This window comes from Danaus plexippus, chromosome 15, assembly GCF_018135715.1.
Source record: "Danaus plexippus chromosome 15, MEX_DaPlex, whole genome shotgun sequence".
NCBI lineage: Eukaryota > Metazoa > Arthropoda > Insecta > Lepidoptera > Nymphalidae > Danaus > Danaus plexippus.
The window spans coordinates 6,146,869-6,163,805 of record NC_083547.1 but is presented as its reverse complement, the minus strand read 5'-3'; the positions used below and the strand labels follow the sequence as shown (position 1 = coordinate 6,163,805).

At 30.7% G+C, this 16,937-nt stretch overlaps 1 protein-coding gene across 6 annotated transcripts; it reads right to left on the bottom strand.

The window, feature by feature from the left end:
• Positions 1–708: 708 nt before the first annotated feature.
• Positions 709–8,659, bottom strand: LOC116766611 (diencephalon/mesencephalon homeobox protein 1-B-like). 6 transcript variants are annotated; one of them, XR_009752887.1, is made up of 3 exons: positions 8,322–8,455; positions 4,754–4,958; positions 709–1,662 (listed from the first exon to the last, which is right to left on the bottom strand). XR_009752887.1 is itself a non-coding variant. In XM_061522717.1 (3 exons), exons 1-3 carry the CDS (start codon positions 8,532–8,534, stop codon positions 1,472–1,474), a joined length of 447 nt encoding a protein of 148 aa, XP_061378701.1. In that variant the 5' UTR covers positions 8,535–8,659; the 3' UTR covers positions 709–1,471. The 6 variants fall into 6 exon arrangements, 2 of the variants coding, with proteins under 2 accessions (XP_061378701.1, XP_061378702.1); XR_009752886.1 differs by lacking the exon at positions 8,322–8,455 and adding an exon at positions 5,317–6,111; XR_009752885.1 differs by lacking the exon at positions 8,322–8,455 and adding an exon at positions 5,147–5,295.
• Positions 8,660–16,937: the final 8,278 nt, after the last annotated feature.

Genomic DNA, 16,937 nt, shown 5'->3' with positions numbered 1-16,937 from the left:
ATGTCCTATAATCTAATAGCCATCAACTAACGTAAGTACTAGATAAAATATTAATTTCAATAGATATATTTTATTATATAATTTATTATTTACTTTTGTGTGAAACGAATTGAAATAAAAATTTTAAATATGTTTTTTTCCTAATGTTTTAGACGACTAAAATATTCTCTCATAATATTTAATCCAGAATGTAAGTAATTTAAAAATATATACGACATAAAATATTTTAGATGTGTTGAAATATTCAGTGCCAGTTATATCCGATGTTACATTTACGCATCCTTTATTTCTTGACATTCAGTGAAAATTCTCAAGCACATTTTCAAATTAAATATAAAAGTTATTATATGTAATAAGTAAATATATTGGGAATTAGTATTTATTTGTAAATGAGACATTTATTGGTGTGTTATTGCATAGTCCGTTTTGACGACAATCTCTCTTAAATTGATATTCAAGACTCACATACTCTAACATATTGGCCAATACTACACTTCTAATTTCTGTTCAGTTCTCAGACACGTTTCTTTACGATCCGATCAAGGCTACGGTTTTGTAAACACGAGCCAAGAATAAAACACACGTATTAAAACTAACTGTTTTCCATCAAAACTAGTAATGGGAAAATATTACCGATTCTTTCACATACCGGTTTAAAGAAAGACGAATCGGTAAACGTTCTTGATAGACACATAAAGAAAAACGGGATAAGTTTATTAATTTCTTTATTAAAACACCCTCCATCTCCAGTATTACACACGGAATACGACACTAAAATGCATGATACATATGTACAGTTTTACATACATATTTACAACAATGTTCAAACAAATTCAAATACTTTCATTGAATTAGTTTCATTCTAGTACGCATTGTTGTTGAATTCAAAACAACATGTTGCCTACAATTAATAAATTAATATCTGCTTAATAAAATTAATCGAAACAAATTATATGTATACATTTCGTGATCTCACAATGATTATTTGACTATATTAAATCGTTTAACTATTATAAACTACACTTATCACAACGCAGTTTGCTACGATCAGTAATATCTTGCTGGTTAACGTAGAAACAGGGTTTTAAACAGTCACTATATAGACTTACACTATTGAGATATCGATATCAGCGTTATTATATTTACAATAAATTTATCACACGGAAGAAATTATAAATTAAAAAGAAAACAATCTAAATAAAAATTAATATTGCTTAAACATTTTAAAATTAAATGACTAGGATATCGTATGACCTATTCAATTTACTCCCACGACCGTTACAATAGAAACGCCTACTTAGAGTTTATACTGCGTTTAATCTAAGTTTTAGTGGACACGATAGTTTGGCACTTAAAAAAATCATTTCACAGACACCACGGCACTGACATTTAAACTTTGCGGACCTCTTTCTGCAACAGCGTCGGGCTGGTTCCATGGCAGGGGTCCAAAGGTTTAAAAGAGTTGTGACCATTAGAAAAGATGGTTGTTCGTTTTGGCGAGTGTTCCGAGGTGATCTGAGAGGAGATAGTTGGGTGGAGCGACTCCCAGCAGTGGGAAGCCTGAAGGCTGGCGGAGGAGGCCACATCCGGCACTCCATTTGCCACTGCCCACACCACTCACTGGCGGCTCAGAGCCGTTCAACTCCTCACAAAGTTTGTTTGCTGGAAAATTTTACATTATTAGACAAATTACTTCACACAAAAACATCTATTAATTGATATGAGTGACTGTCAAAATGATGATGCATTTTATAACCTAAAGTATTAAACATAATAAACGGTTACAGAAAAATTTGTAGTAAACGCAGGTTTGTAGAGTAGATTTCTTTTATGCTGTTGCACTGGAGGACCAAAAAACACATTATTCTCTGTATGAAATGTGATATAATTACAAAAATAAGATTAGATCAAGTTTCAGCTAATTGCAATCAAGGCAATTAAAACTCCTGCATTCAAATCAGGAAATGTTGAATCAGAGTGCAGGTGCGCCCGCGGATATGAAATAATAGCGGTAACGCAATTAGGCGCTAATCACCTAATCCTTGCCGCTCCGTTGTTTATTCAAGCCTGAGTGACAATCACGCGCACAATTAGTGCAAATGAGCCGAAGTGAAAATCTGGCGCGAATGTGGCGTGGCTTAGTGGCATTGTGTGGCGTAATGTGATTAATCCCGCCACAAGCCATTATCCGCCCTCAGCCTACAGCTAGCTACACCTGTATGCCTCTCGTCGTAGACATTTTACTGTTTGTCACCGTGTTGGCAGATCGATCGTCATTAATGTTCATTTTGGCCACAATATTAAATTATAGTTAGTACCGCATAAATCAATTTGGATTTTCATAAATAATTTCTACTATAATTCATGGATATGTTATAAATATTTTATTTACTGTCGGTTCTTAACGTGTTGATATCTTAACATGTGTGTAAGACGCTGCGGCACAAGGTTTAATTTATTTTGAACAGGCGAAGACAGGAGGCGAACTTGACCCTATTTTATATATCAGCAAGAATGTATGTAATATCATTGGAATGGTCACATTTCAATGCACAATCTAATTATAAAATCTATTTTGAGGACACGTATTTCTGTTGTTGAAATCAGCCTTGTTATGTTCACCCACGCAGTCAACAAAAATAGTTCGATCGTGCCGCTATAAGACGGAATGCGTTACTCATCGCGTTATACAAAATATCAATTGCTATTTCTTTTAGAGCGGTATTAACCAAATATAAGTTCTTAAAGCTTTGTGCTCTTTTGGCATCGATAGATTTCTAGTTTGGAGGTCGATAGTTTAAGAAATACTGAACACTTCTAAAATAACAAAATAATAGTAAGCGAAAAGACTTTGTGAAGGAATCTAATATAACTAAAACGATGTCACAATAATCCAGTGTAAATATTTATTTTTTATTATTTTCTAAATCAGCTAAAAAAATTTATACTTAAAAAATATTTTCGTAATCAAACCCCCATCCAACAACAAACATCATCACCTTTTTACAGCTTGTAATGATTATGAGATAATGTATAAAAAAATCTGTTCATGAAACTTGTTTGAGAATATATTATTTCGTGTTTCACAGTTCTTTCAGCGTTAATGTTTGTGTAAACTTTTGTTTCAACACAAGGAATACAACATTAGGCGGTACGAAGATTGATTATACATCACTCATTTCAATTGCCAAATATTATAACTTACGGTCGCTTATGATAACACAAAGAAAAAAAATTGAGGACAGTAACTTGACTCTGAAATAACACACAATGCGCATAAACATACATGTGTATTATCTTAATATATTCTCAGATAATCAAAGTAGTAAATTATAGAAAATAATTTTAAAAGATCTACTTGTTTTCTGATAGGCAGTGACTTATCTTGAAATGTTTTAAATATAAATATGTTGTTGTACATAATACATTAATAAAGAATCACAGTTTATTCAAGCCTTAATCTATTATAAGTTATATATGACACAAATTATTAATGTATTATAACTTATATATGATTTAAAAGAAAAAATTAACACAGGAAAAAAACGGTCATTACTTTATAACCTTCACAATAATCAACTATTCGTTTAAATGAAACTAATATTTTTCGTATATATTATGCGGATTTTATTATTTTAAAAAACTACATAATCCTGACGTTTCGGTTACTTTTCAGCAACCGTGATCACGACCACTCACATTTCGTCTGCCCGTGATCACGGTTGCTGAAAAGTAACCGAAACGTCGGGACTATGTAGTTTTTTAAAATAATAAAATCCGCATAGTATATCCGAAAAATATTAGTTTCATTTAAATTAATAAAACTCGCGAAAATCTTAGATCTCATTACATCAACTATTCGCTTTTCACGTCAACGAATATTTATTTCTATCAAAAAACAAACACTAAGTTACTCACAAATAATGTATTATTTTTAGATCATTATAACTGTGAATCAGATGTGAGGTGATTCGGCTGTGACTTTCAACTATTTTTAATAATTTTAAACAGCTAAAAAATCGTAATTAAATATAATTTATCTTCCGAAACATGTAGCCGTGACAATGTGTTGGACATCACTATTAACAACATAGTCAGATGAGTTCTAATATTTCATTATATTTTAAAATAAAACACCTCGTAATTCACAGAAAACATTGTGAAACTAAAACATGTGCCAGCATTATTTGTTTGGAAGGAAAATCGTAAACTTCATTACGATATTTAATAAAATTGTTCACGTTCATTTGACATTGTTAAATTGTTTGGAATAACGTCTTGTCTATTAAATATAAAGCAGAGTAGTAAATTGTCTTTACCTTTCAAAATCTTATTGACTCAAGTATCGTTTACAAATCGCCACAGATATTTTATAACAGCCAATATAAATTGAAATTATAATTATTCAAACATTACATACATATGTATACAATGTTTCCATACAATTTACCCCCATAAGTGCCTTACGAAAATCACAATATACGTCTAGGAGTTAACTAAGCTTTAAGCTATTATAATACAAAGCCTATAATATGAATTAAATTAACCCATGACCTAGGTTTATATTCGGCCTCTTTCAGTTCGATTAATATAATGGTGACATTTTAATTAATGCAAACCTACAACGCTTCGTTAAGCCAAACGATGAAGGGAATATTTTAATTTGACAAAAATATTTTAATAGGCGCTTAAACACTTAATGTAAGTAAGAGTATAGGTAAGTTCCAATAAGAGGTAATTCTTCAATTCTTACCTGCAGAGGTGATGGGTTTTAAGTCTGGTGGCGACAAATGTGGAAGGCTATGGTGTGTTGGTTGTGATGGCGGCGGGTGTGGTGAGGTAGCTGGTGAGCCAGGCTTGTCCCGCTTACCCTCAGCCTTCACTGGTGTCTCACCAGCCTTTTGCTGAGCCAAGCGCTCCTGTTTCCGAAATTTAGCTCGCCGGTTTTGGAACCATACCTACAAATAATTTTTTTTGTCGTTTATTTTAAAGTGGCTAACATTAAAATTAGTAGCAGTGAAGTATTTAGTTGTTTAGATTATAGATTAGAATTTAGATAAGACATTTTTTGATTGTATACGATTTATTTTAATAGCTACTTATTAAAAGCTTACTTAGCTACGTTTCTTTAGTTCATCTTACTAACCCGAGACTTGTTAGCTTGTGTTTAACTTCAGCCAGTCGCCCAAGGACTGACTCTACCAATTAAACACACATAGTTTACAAAAAAAAACATTACTCTTGTAAGTGCATTTGTTTTAAAATTTAGTTATGAAATGTAAATAATCGCATTTCTGTAACCGCTTCAATACGTACGTCGGATATGAGAAAATTACAAATTATAAAAAAAAAAAAAAAATTAAAATAAAAAAAAAAAAAAAAAACGAATTGGCAGCGCTTAAACAATCCAACAAATGGAAACGTAACCCGTGCATGGTACTGCAAAATTTTTTAACGCAAACCATTTTATATTCGTACGTATTCGCGCAAATCCGAATTGATCGTAATTCGATTTGCTCTGAGAGATAATTGCAACTGCCACTGGCGCTGATTGGCTGTTACGATGTTACTGTTGAAAAAAAATTCGCAGACTCCACGACAATAATACGCACCGTCTGTTTGTTCATCCCGGAGCTGGTTGATGATGTTTGCCGTGCTTTACGTTCGAGCTACGCGACACGGAAACCCTATTAACTTATCTGACCGATTCATTATTATATTTCGATTTGTTTTATTTTATCAATCCGTATATTTCTTATATATGGCCTTGTTACTGAATTTCATTTAAGTACTTTATTACTTTCATTAAAGGCTGTCAGCAGTTGTTACACCAACACATACATAATATCTATTTATGTATTTATTTATCTCTGCTTTCTTCTCTTCATTTGTTTCCTTCATAAAAACGGTTTCTAACAGATATATATATTAGGCATAATCATTTGTGCATCCCATTTCTTTTATGGTATTGTATTTTTTTAAAGTTGTTAAATAATAAATTAAACGTAACAGAATTATATTTTAACGTATTAAGTTAACTTTAATCAAATTAAAGCAATGTATACACGTATAATTTGACATTAATTTATTAGTAATAATCAAAATATGTCCTAATAACTATTACTTGTACTTTAAAAGTGTAAATTATGTCTAATTTTAAGGTTCTCTTATAAAGGAAGTGTTATTAATGTATAATATGTAAGTAACAGTTCCAAGTGTCTTAATAATACATAATTTTTCTCTGTCCAATGCAAAGAATCTTAGAAGGAGCCGAGTGATCCGATGTTTTCTGTATAAATTTTATATACTCATACAACAGGTGCATTTCATTCGAATTTGGTTTTACACAACCTCATATAAAATGAAATTATTACATGTAATTACATTGAAATCGATCTTTAATGTATTTGAAGGCAATCGTTCTTATACGTAATGTATGCGATAACACTATTATAGGATTCTTGTAATAAAATAGCTCTAGAAAACATAGTTTTAAAATATAAATCTGTAATGATTTAATATTAAAACAGGCTACGCCCACGCAACGTGCGTACATCTCCTTGGCAGTGATAACCAATAACGTTAATGAACTTCAGTTTTCTAGAAACAATTCTAACGTCTAAGAAGTTACATATCGTTTGAAGCTCTCCCTTTGGCAGCTTCTCATAATCTATATTTTGGTTGTAATTACAATCACAAATTAACACGTGCGTATCACAGACACAGACACTTGCCACGTATGATTGTTCTAAATATGTCCAAACATGAAATACATTACCAGAATTATATATATATATATACATGTATATTTGTTGTTGTCAGTAACATTATAAAATATTTCTAATAGTATATAAGCTTTATTATATACTGTATAAATAATAATATATTAAAAACTATATATAAAGGTCTAGAATTTAGGAAGTAACGAAAAAACTTACAAATATGCAAATGTGAATTCGTCATTCTTTGTTTTATTTTTTATTTGATATTACTATGTTATTAAGGCGAAGACAACTATCAGTAAAGTGAAACGCTAGAAATCCTGTATATTATCTTCTTAAATATTATAGAAAGTACAAGAACTTTATTAAGGAATAATAAAAAAGACGTCAATAGAATCTTTTCTTCTGAGGTAATCTTGAAAGTGTATTTTAAAATAGCTATAATGATCTAAGCCTGTTGTTAAGTTATTGTAATGAGCTTAGCTTAAGCGGAAGTCATGATGATAGTTATCATTTAAATGATGTTAACATTGAAATTAATTATTTAATAGTTATATGAAGGTCACTGTTGGCCATGTTTCATCTTAAACACAAGTGCATATGAGTTGTGTCAGGGCCGTCAAATTAATGGCGGAAATTCTGAGAGAATGACATATATCACTATAAATATTAGTAATAATTTAAATTAATTGATATTTTATATTTTTCTTTATTCAAAAAACTATATTTTTCTCAGAAATACAAGATTTCTATTATTGACGAATTAAATGAGAATGCAAAATTATATTTTCAAACTAACTTTTATGTTTTTAAAATGCATATTATAATTAATTTATTTGTTATGTTATTTTTAATAATTTTATTTTTTATGTACCCAGTAACATCTAAAGGACCAAATCAAACTTCCACGCAACTTATCATTAATCTAGAAACAAGGAGAATATTACAAAAAAAAAAACTTATATACAAGTAAAAAGTACTGACAAAGCGTTTCTATAGGACTTTTACATACGCAGATTTAAATGATATAAATGTTATATAATGAGATCTAAAACTTTCTTGAGTGTTCATTTAAATGTATATTTTCGCATTAGTGAGCTTTTTTTATAATTTTGTAATATGTAGTTACATACTCCCGACGTTTCGGTTACTTTGCAACAACCGTTTTATTTTTATTATTATACAAGTGATTATTCTCGTCTCGACTGCCAGTAGTCCCGGTCAAATGACTACTCACCAAAGTCTTAGATCTCATTACACGTAGATTAAAGAAAAAAAAACAGAGCTTGAATTTGATTAAGCAAACACTATTTAAGTCTTTTTTCATACGGATATTTAACTCAAAAAGTAATGATAAAAATCACCTGCAGAAAAAACTGTTTTTTGTTTTAAAGGTAGAACGTTCCTGAGACGTGATTAAAATTATTTGGAAAATCAATAAGCCAAAGCTAATAATTGAACTCATGTGTTTCATAAATTATTAAAACGAACAAGAAATAATTTTGATCAGAATATAAAGAAATGAGTATATTTAGGAAAATATATAAGAGCACTGTCTGTATGGGAGTTATATTGTATTTACATTATTGAAAATCGTACTAAAGATTGCTTAAAATCATTCCTTTCAAAGGTAAAATCAGTGCTTTCGAGTGAAAGGTCCCTCGTACGTGATCGGAATCTCCGAACGGAGAGGTTGGCTGGCGGCTAACGAACATCAACTCGCTTGATTAGGGGCTCGAGAACAGGCCACGAGCCACGAACCTCAAACCTCGAGCCACGAGCCACGAGCCCCGGGCACCACGCCTTCCGCATTATTACCGAATTGGAAAAAAATCAAAGCTCCGTATGCGGCATCCGCAAATAACAAACCACAGCCAATATAAATGAGTTGAGATACGATCCCGTACGGAATGCGAACTGTATGGTAAGCCGAGCGTGCTCCTGACGCAAATAAACGTCCGACGATTTGTTTGTACTAAATTGTTGCTATGTTTATTGAACACGATGCTCACATATTACAAATATAAAGTCGAAAAAAATACACCTCATGAGGCCAGATCACATTAAATGATATCTTTAATGATTTATAGGCGTAATAAATATCACAAAGACGGCAATTAAATACGGGATCAAACAATCAGCATCGAAATGCACTTTGCAAATGAACCGAAGTCGAGGGTTACTGTCCGGGAGTTAATGTAATTAAACTGAGATGCACGCTCTACAGATGCCACACGGTTTTGACCTACGCTCCAGATGCGAATAGTTAACCCCCTATCTAATTGGCATAATGATTTTGTATCAATTTCGACCTATTCATAGATTAGATGTTAAATTATTACATCGCATTTAGTAGCAAACTTTAAATACACTCGGGAAATAAGTTTCGTTTTAACACCTTAAAGTGTAAGAAACGATCGTGCATTCCTAAATATATACTCATTTAGTGTAAGAATAGAACGTAACAGTAATAATATTAATAAGAGACTACGAACTGATCGTATGTGATATTTATTTAACTAAACGTAAAGTGTAAGTAGGCGACGTATAAAACAAGAATGGTCAGACGAAACCTGACATAAGGTGCGAGTGGTAACATTATATAAACAGTCTAACAGACACCTTAAACAAATCCGCAGGGGTAGTTTAATACAGTTCGCTCGGCAAACAATGCTTGAGTATTAAAATAAACAACGTCGCCATGTGGCGCTCTCTGGCGGGCAAACAAACAAATGCTAATGTATTCGACTGTATTCAGGACTGCATCCGACTTATACTTCCAAGTTTCAGCTCGACGTTCCACTGAACAACAGAATTGCGAAATAAGCCTTAATAAATTGAGTTTGAATATTAATTGTGTGATGTTTTCGTTTTATACTGTAATAGGAAGAATACTACAAACCATGGGCCTAAAGTAGCAGAAATTTTAGATAAAATACAGCTTTAGGTAAGACGGTTCTGTATAGTTCGTTTTGTAAACAACAAGGTGCTTATCAAATCAACCAAATAAATTAATTCGACAAATTAATAAAAAAACAAAAAGTAAATTAATTTAATTAACCGCGAAACGGAACTTTAAATAAAAACCTCCTTTTCAATTACAACGTAGTTGTCAAAGAAAAAAAAAACAACCGTAACAAATCTACTGTTTTATGTTATCTTTTAACTGTATATGAACATAAAAAACATATGAATTTTATGAAATATACGATGTATAATATAAAGTTATATGGCAGCTATCCGCAGGCTACACTTCATACGTCAGAGGGCACAAGCGGGGCGTATGAAAAACGAGAGGCCGCGCAGAATGATCTAATTGTATTCATTAGCTGGGACGAAGTGCAAATATTGACAGAGCCGGCTCTGGCTTCACCACTTTGATCCCTAGCGCCCTATCGCCCTATCGCCCTACCCTACCGCATGTCTCAACATCTATATCAGAAATTCTCTTTTATATATATATATAAATATATAATATCTTCATATATTTACTTCATTATCTATTGACGTGATGTATGAAATTAATACCAAATATATTTTAATATTTTCTACAAATGTTTTAAAAATTTTATTCATTGCATTCCTATATGATGTTATGAAAAAAACAATATTATGAATCAACTCGGTTACAACGACTACTATTTAATATATATATACAAAAATGTTGAAATTGAAAATAGGTTTTACAATCAAATACGTAATGTTACCTTAAATTGATCGCTTATATGTAAATTAACTATGAATGGCTGAAAGCAATAATTAGAAAATAATTGATTTTAAATTTAATACCTATATATTTTTTTTAATACAAACATTATTTAATACTAACCACAAAATAAATTATAAGGGGCTACAAAATATTTGTAGATTTTAAATACTCTAAATATTTTTAAAAATATATAATTTAGTGTTCTTATTGAATATTAAAGATAAAATATTTGCTGATGATTTGTTTACGTTTATTATTTTAAATAATAAAACATTATTGAATTTGATAAAAGTCGTGATGGCCTGGAGGTTAAAGGCTCGCCTCTAGTGGATGAGGGTACGGGTTCGAAACCTGGCAAGTACGAAAGTGATTTTTTTGAGTTATATGTGGTTTCTAAGAATATTTGGACACCAAAGTCAGGCGGTAAAAGGAGAACATCGTGAGTAAACCTCGACTTATAATATCAAATAATAAGTTTGGAATAGCCATTCCGCCTTGAGCAAGCCTGTTGATTAACGTTCAAACTGCTTCTCCATGTGAGGAGAGGCCTTCGCTCAGCGGTGGGCTGCGATAGGCTGATGATGAAAACATAATTGAACATTAATTTATTTTAATGCCTTTACTTCCGGATTAATTAAAGGAGACTATGAAACTATGGCATTATAATAACGACATTTAATAATTAATTTCAAAATTATATGAATGAATATGTTATTAAAGGAATCGTATAACCATTTACACGTATTGGCACTAGGTATGTATCTACTTATTCCTGACTTCATGTGACCTATTTTCAAACGAATTAAGTCATAAAAAACAAACGAAAATTTAAATGTAAAATATATATTTTTTTAATTAATGTGTTTATATTAATAAAACTTAATATAACTCTTTATCCGCCAAATCTTTTTATCATTCATAAATTATAAATATTGCCAGTTGTAAAAATCTATAAAAATTTGTAATAAGAATCTAATAATATAATTTCTACCACTGCTAACAGAAAAGTATCTTATTTATTTACTTCCACAAATTTACGAAATATAATTATTAGAACAAGAAACTCTGAATATTAATTATATTATATTATTTCCTCTATAATAGCCGGCAGAAAGTTAATCAATCGACGAAGCGGCCGAGCTATCAGACGCCGAACACACCCCCTTGTTTATACTTAGCGGATGAAAAGGCAACACCAAACGCCCAGAAATAACATTAGCAACCCTCCGTCATACAACCAATTGGACCGTCCATAGCGATTATCGATCTTAAATCAGCAACGTAGAATTTATTTTTAATTAACAAAATAATTATAGGGTATTTTAAGTCGGTGGAATTCTTTTTACTAACTGGTAACATGTGTTAACATTTACTGATAATCCCGGATTAACACATAATAAAGAGATGAATGCCTTGTTTATTTAGTCCGTCTGTCATTGGATGCTGTTTAGCGTCAGGTGTGTTAAGCAACTATTGAACTATTCATTGAACCGTATTTTAACACTTCAATCATAAGCCACCCGTTTATTTATTCATATTTATTAATACGTTATTACTAACAAATATGGTAGTTTCTGTTCTTGAATTTCTGTTTTAATGTCAATTGTGATTGTGATGTTATTATATTGAAAAAAATCGTATATTATTTAAAATAGTCATGGGATTACAAAAATATCGTCAAAGTCAAGCAAAAAAAATGAAAAAGTTTTACTGAATATTTACGTATTTTTATTAGGTAAACTAGTTTTAATTTGCTTTTCGGTTAAGAATAGCTTTTATTTAAAAAAAATAAAATAATTAATGACATAGAATAATATATTTTTGTATTAAAATATTTTTAGTCAGTCAAAATCCAATCTTTTTCTCTTGTAAAATTTATAAATATAAACAATTACAGATAATACACCAATTATCGTGTTATTTATTGAAAAATTCAAGCAATCATAACTTATTGTTATAGAATAATCGATTTGTACCCAAATAATTATGTCTTTCATTCATAATAAAAAAAAATTGTAAACATTTTACTTCATGGCGTACGTAACGATAAAATAATTAAGCTGCACACTATTTTTCTTGTCTCAATAAATTTTTGATGATACATGCTCCGGTCGCAAAAAGTCCGTCATAAAGCTCGCGACAGATGCGCCCCCGATAGTACGCGCTCCATTACCTCGGACGTCATAAATAAACATTTGTATAGGTCACATGTCGTCAGCACTGTAAATGTTTTTTAATATAATCATGCGACTTACAAGTGTAATCGCTTGATTATTACAAGTTTGGTTAATTCAAAACAAAACTAACATAGTTTGAACGTGAAAATAAATATATAAAAATTATTAAGACATCGGACGAATCTTAAAAATCTGTGCAGTGGCGTCAGATCTTAATTTAAAAAAAAAACTTAAACGTCAATGTCAAATTGACAATGATTTAAAGCGTTTCACATCTGCCGATCGCTATCGTTATTTGTCGTGTCACGTGCCAGTAGATGTGTGATTAGAACACATTGTCTCCGCATTCGTGTCACGGTGATACGTCACAATCGATTCATCTGTACCGGTTTTAATTGTGTAGGGAAGTGCCTGTTGCACTGATTGATTAATTGATTTGATATACATACATACATGTTGCTATAAACCGATTATATAGTTGGTCTTCTTTCCTTTAACTCAACTTTATGCTGTTAATATTATAAGTTGTACGTAGCTTAGTTTTCCTTGACTACAAACAATTATACAAGTGAATCATAAAGTTATTGAGTATTTGTATCAGCAATATTATTAAAGAATGCCAATATTTTTATGTCAATATTTTTTATTGAATACAAGAAGTAATGAACAACCATAGCTACTTATTATTTAATACCTTTTTATGTTCGCCAAATAGTCATACGTATTTTAAGATTTTGATATATATGTGTCATTGACACTATTACTAACTGTGACACTTAAATATTTCGTTTTAATTATAAAAAATGTATTTAATTCGACGGAAAAAAAAACTCTCTTTCCTTTGTTGCATTCGATAAAAAAAAATACATATCTGTACTATCCATTTGAATATAGGACCTCTTTTTTAGAATTTAAAAACACCGTCAAAAATCACAACACCATATCAACATTAGCAATATTATTATAATAAAGTGGCTAAAATATTGAAAATTATTTTTGGTATCTAACACGCCAGATGGCTAACACTTATTTCATAGAGTCCCTGCTCTCTATGAACGGAGTGAGCATTAAATGAGACGGGAATCTATGATGAATGCAAGTTGGGGCCGAACAGTGAAGCCGTCCCTTGCCCGGGTTAATGGTTCGTGAGAAAATCGCTACCAGCCACATCAGTGGCGATTGGATACAAAAAGAGTTATATGATTTAATAACCACATAAATATAGACATTTTTCAAGACCAATTATGATATTAAACGTTGTATCAACTTTTATTTGCTACAGAAATTGTTTATTTAGTTATATTGATCGTTAGAAATGAAAAAAACTTTTTTATCTTAATAGTTTGACTGTTCTGAGATATCAGCAGCGTAAAAGTGTCGGCTTTTTTAATGTTTCAATCAATGTTATTAAATAATTGTGTGTAAATATTAATTCATTATAATAATATTTAAATCACATTAGAAATGTAAATGTAGTTAGTATAAACACTCATTCTTTTCACAAATATTTCAATGATATTAAACTGAAAATGTGCAAGATTTTTTGGTAATAAAGAATAAGATTAACAAAGGAATAAATAAAAACGTAATAATATCTAAGGCTTCCGCGAGTATTCATTTAAATTAAACTAATATTTTCGGATATACTACAAGTTTTTTACGGCCATTTTTCATCTCGTCTGGCCGTGATCACGATTGCTGTAAAGTAACCTAAACGTCGCGTCGGGAGCATGTACTTAAAATAATAAAAAACAGGTACATCCGAAAATATTAGTTTTACTTAAATAATGCTATCAATTCCAGATAAGTTTGTAATAAGTAATCCGTTTTATATTAACTTCTTATTATTTTTATATGTATAGGTATACAGGTTAGGTAACTCCAACTGAATACAACTTTTGAAACAGTTGGAACAATTATCTACAAGGTATATTCGGATATAAATTACTATATTAATAAACAATTTTATATAAATTCTAAATATAAAACGAACCATTAGTAAAATAGTTTTATTTTTGACACGAACACCCCCTTCGTAGCCAGGAATGAGTGAAAGTATTTTTTAATTATGGCAATAAGATATTTAACTTGGGTACGATCCTTTATTATGACGGAATGAGATGGAATCGAGAGCGATAATAAAGTGTTTAAATTACACAATTGTTTTTAAATGTTGATAAAAATGAAACTACGAATTTACAATTTATCCACTAAGATGGACTATTTATTACTAAATGGGTAATGGATATTTTAATACGCCACACTTTATATATATCTGTATACGTGTGTGTGTGTGTTTATGCGTGTATGTGTGTGTATAAAAATAAATACTTAACAAATATTATATCAACTTGCAGGAAATACTACCATATAAATATTTTTACCCTCCATGGCGCACGGCGTTCCGTTTATAATATCCATACATTGAACAGTTATGATAGTTTTTGACGTCTCTCCTATGCTCCCCCCATGAAATCAGCCGTGATTCAATGAGGAAGATGAGCTTGCTCTTTTACAACACCAAAACGTTATAAATAACAATATAATCTCGTTACAAAAATATTCTATAGATATTAATTCACTTAAAATACTTCCATAGAGAATACGAGTGGGTGCGTGTAACAATTAATTCTATAAAGAATATACAGATAAGTGTTTTTGAATCTTAATATGTTACAGAAATATAATATCAAGATACGAGAAAAAATGTTAATAGCATTATATATATAAGGACCACCATTATTATAACCAATTATTAATTACAAATAGAACAACTAAAGCATTTTTTTTTATGTTCATACTCATAAAATATAGAACAAAGTCGTATATTTCTATAACGTTCATGGGAAAAATGTAAAACATAGTTCATCCCTTTCGTTGTCGTGTGAAAACTGCAATTACAAATCCCTAGACAGCGAGTATTCCCAACATACCATAATACTTCTCACATTCAAATTGTTTTATTTCGCAGGGGCGTTACACTTGATCCAGCGTCTCATGGGATTAAACAAGTCGCGGACTAAATGAAAAATAATTGCGTGGGAGCTCAGTTAAAACATATTTTGTTGATCCTTAACAACATATGCATTGAAAAATACCGCTATGTTTCATTTCTGTTATATTTTTAATCCGCCATCTTGATTAGTTGCAGATGATGTAATAATCGTGACAGCGAAATTATAAGAAAACTATTTATTTCTTTTAATTATTGCGAACAATACGTTCCATTAATTCTACCTCAAGAACAAGTGCTGCAGAAATACTATCAACATGAAGCTCAGAAAATCCCTCTAGTGCTGTCTCGCGCCAGTTTTTAATCACTTAAAGTGCTAACAACGATTTGCAGCCCTTCTTTAGCTTATCTAGAAATAATGAAGATATATGTAAAATAATGTCTAATGCATTTTAGTATTAGTAATATTTTAACGTATAAGCCAATAAAAAGAAAACTATGAACAGTGTCGTTCAGAAATTTGAAATCTTTTTTAATAATTAAAAAAAAAATTCAGAACCCAAATCAAATATTGCTTTGGAATATTTAATCTATGATAAATTATTTCCTTTCTGATTAGTGATATTCGGCCTATATTATTATTTGTGAAATGTTTATCAGTTGTAATAGTAAATAATCGTTTGATCTGGATGTATCCCACGGGATGCAGGTCACAGACAGAGATGTAATCGTCCGCGAGTTTCCCACGTCACGATAAAATGTAATGATGTACCATATCTAATGTCACGCCCTTGGCTTCCATTGGTTCCACTAGTTATCGTATTAACATGTCAAAATCGAACCGGAAATTTTCTTAAATACACAATTCCTGAACCGACTCATACATGGAATTAGTGAAATTAGTGTGAATTTGTTACTTAAATTTTATCATTCATATTTCTAAACGATATTTTAAAGACGGCTTAATATACAACGATTAATTGAAATATTTACTGTAAATTTTTATCAGATTGGAATCCTAGCTCTATTATTGAAATAAAATAGCAAGATATTAGTTTTATTTAAGAAATCCCCACATTATAATTGTAGGAACATTAACAAGACGCAACGAGATTATGTTACTTGTGGAAGTAACCGCAATCAAAAGGCTTAAAGATTCTTGGTTTCATTTCACTAAATTACATTTGACCAAAATCAAGCTGTTCTGTAACGCAAACGATTATAATAATCCTAAATGGCAAGCATTAACCGCAGCCTCGTCGCGCTGAACAATAAACAATTAAGAAAATTGTCACAACACAATCCTATACATAAAAATATCAGATAAAACTTGAAATATATAATAAACTATTATTATAATAACAGATTCTTGTAGC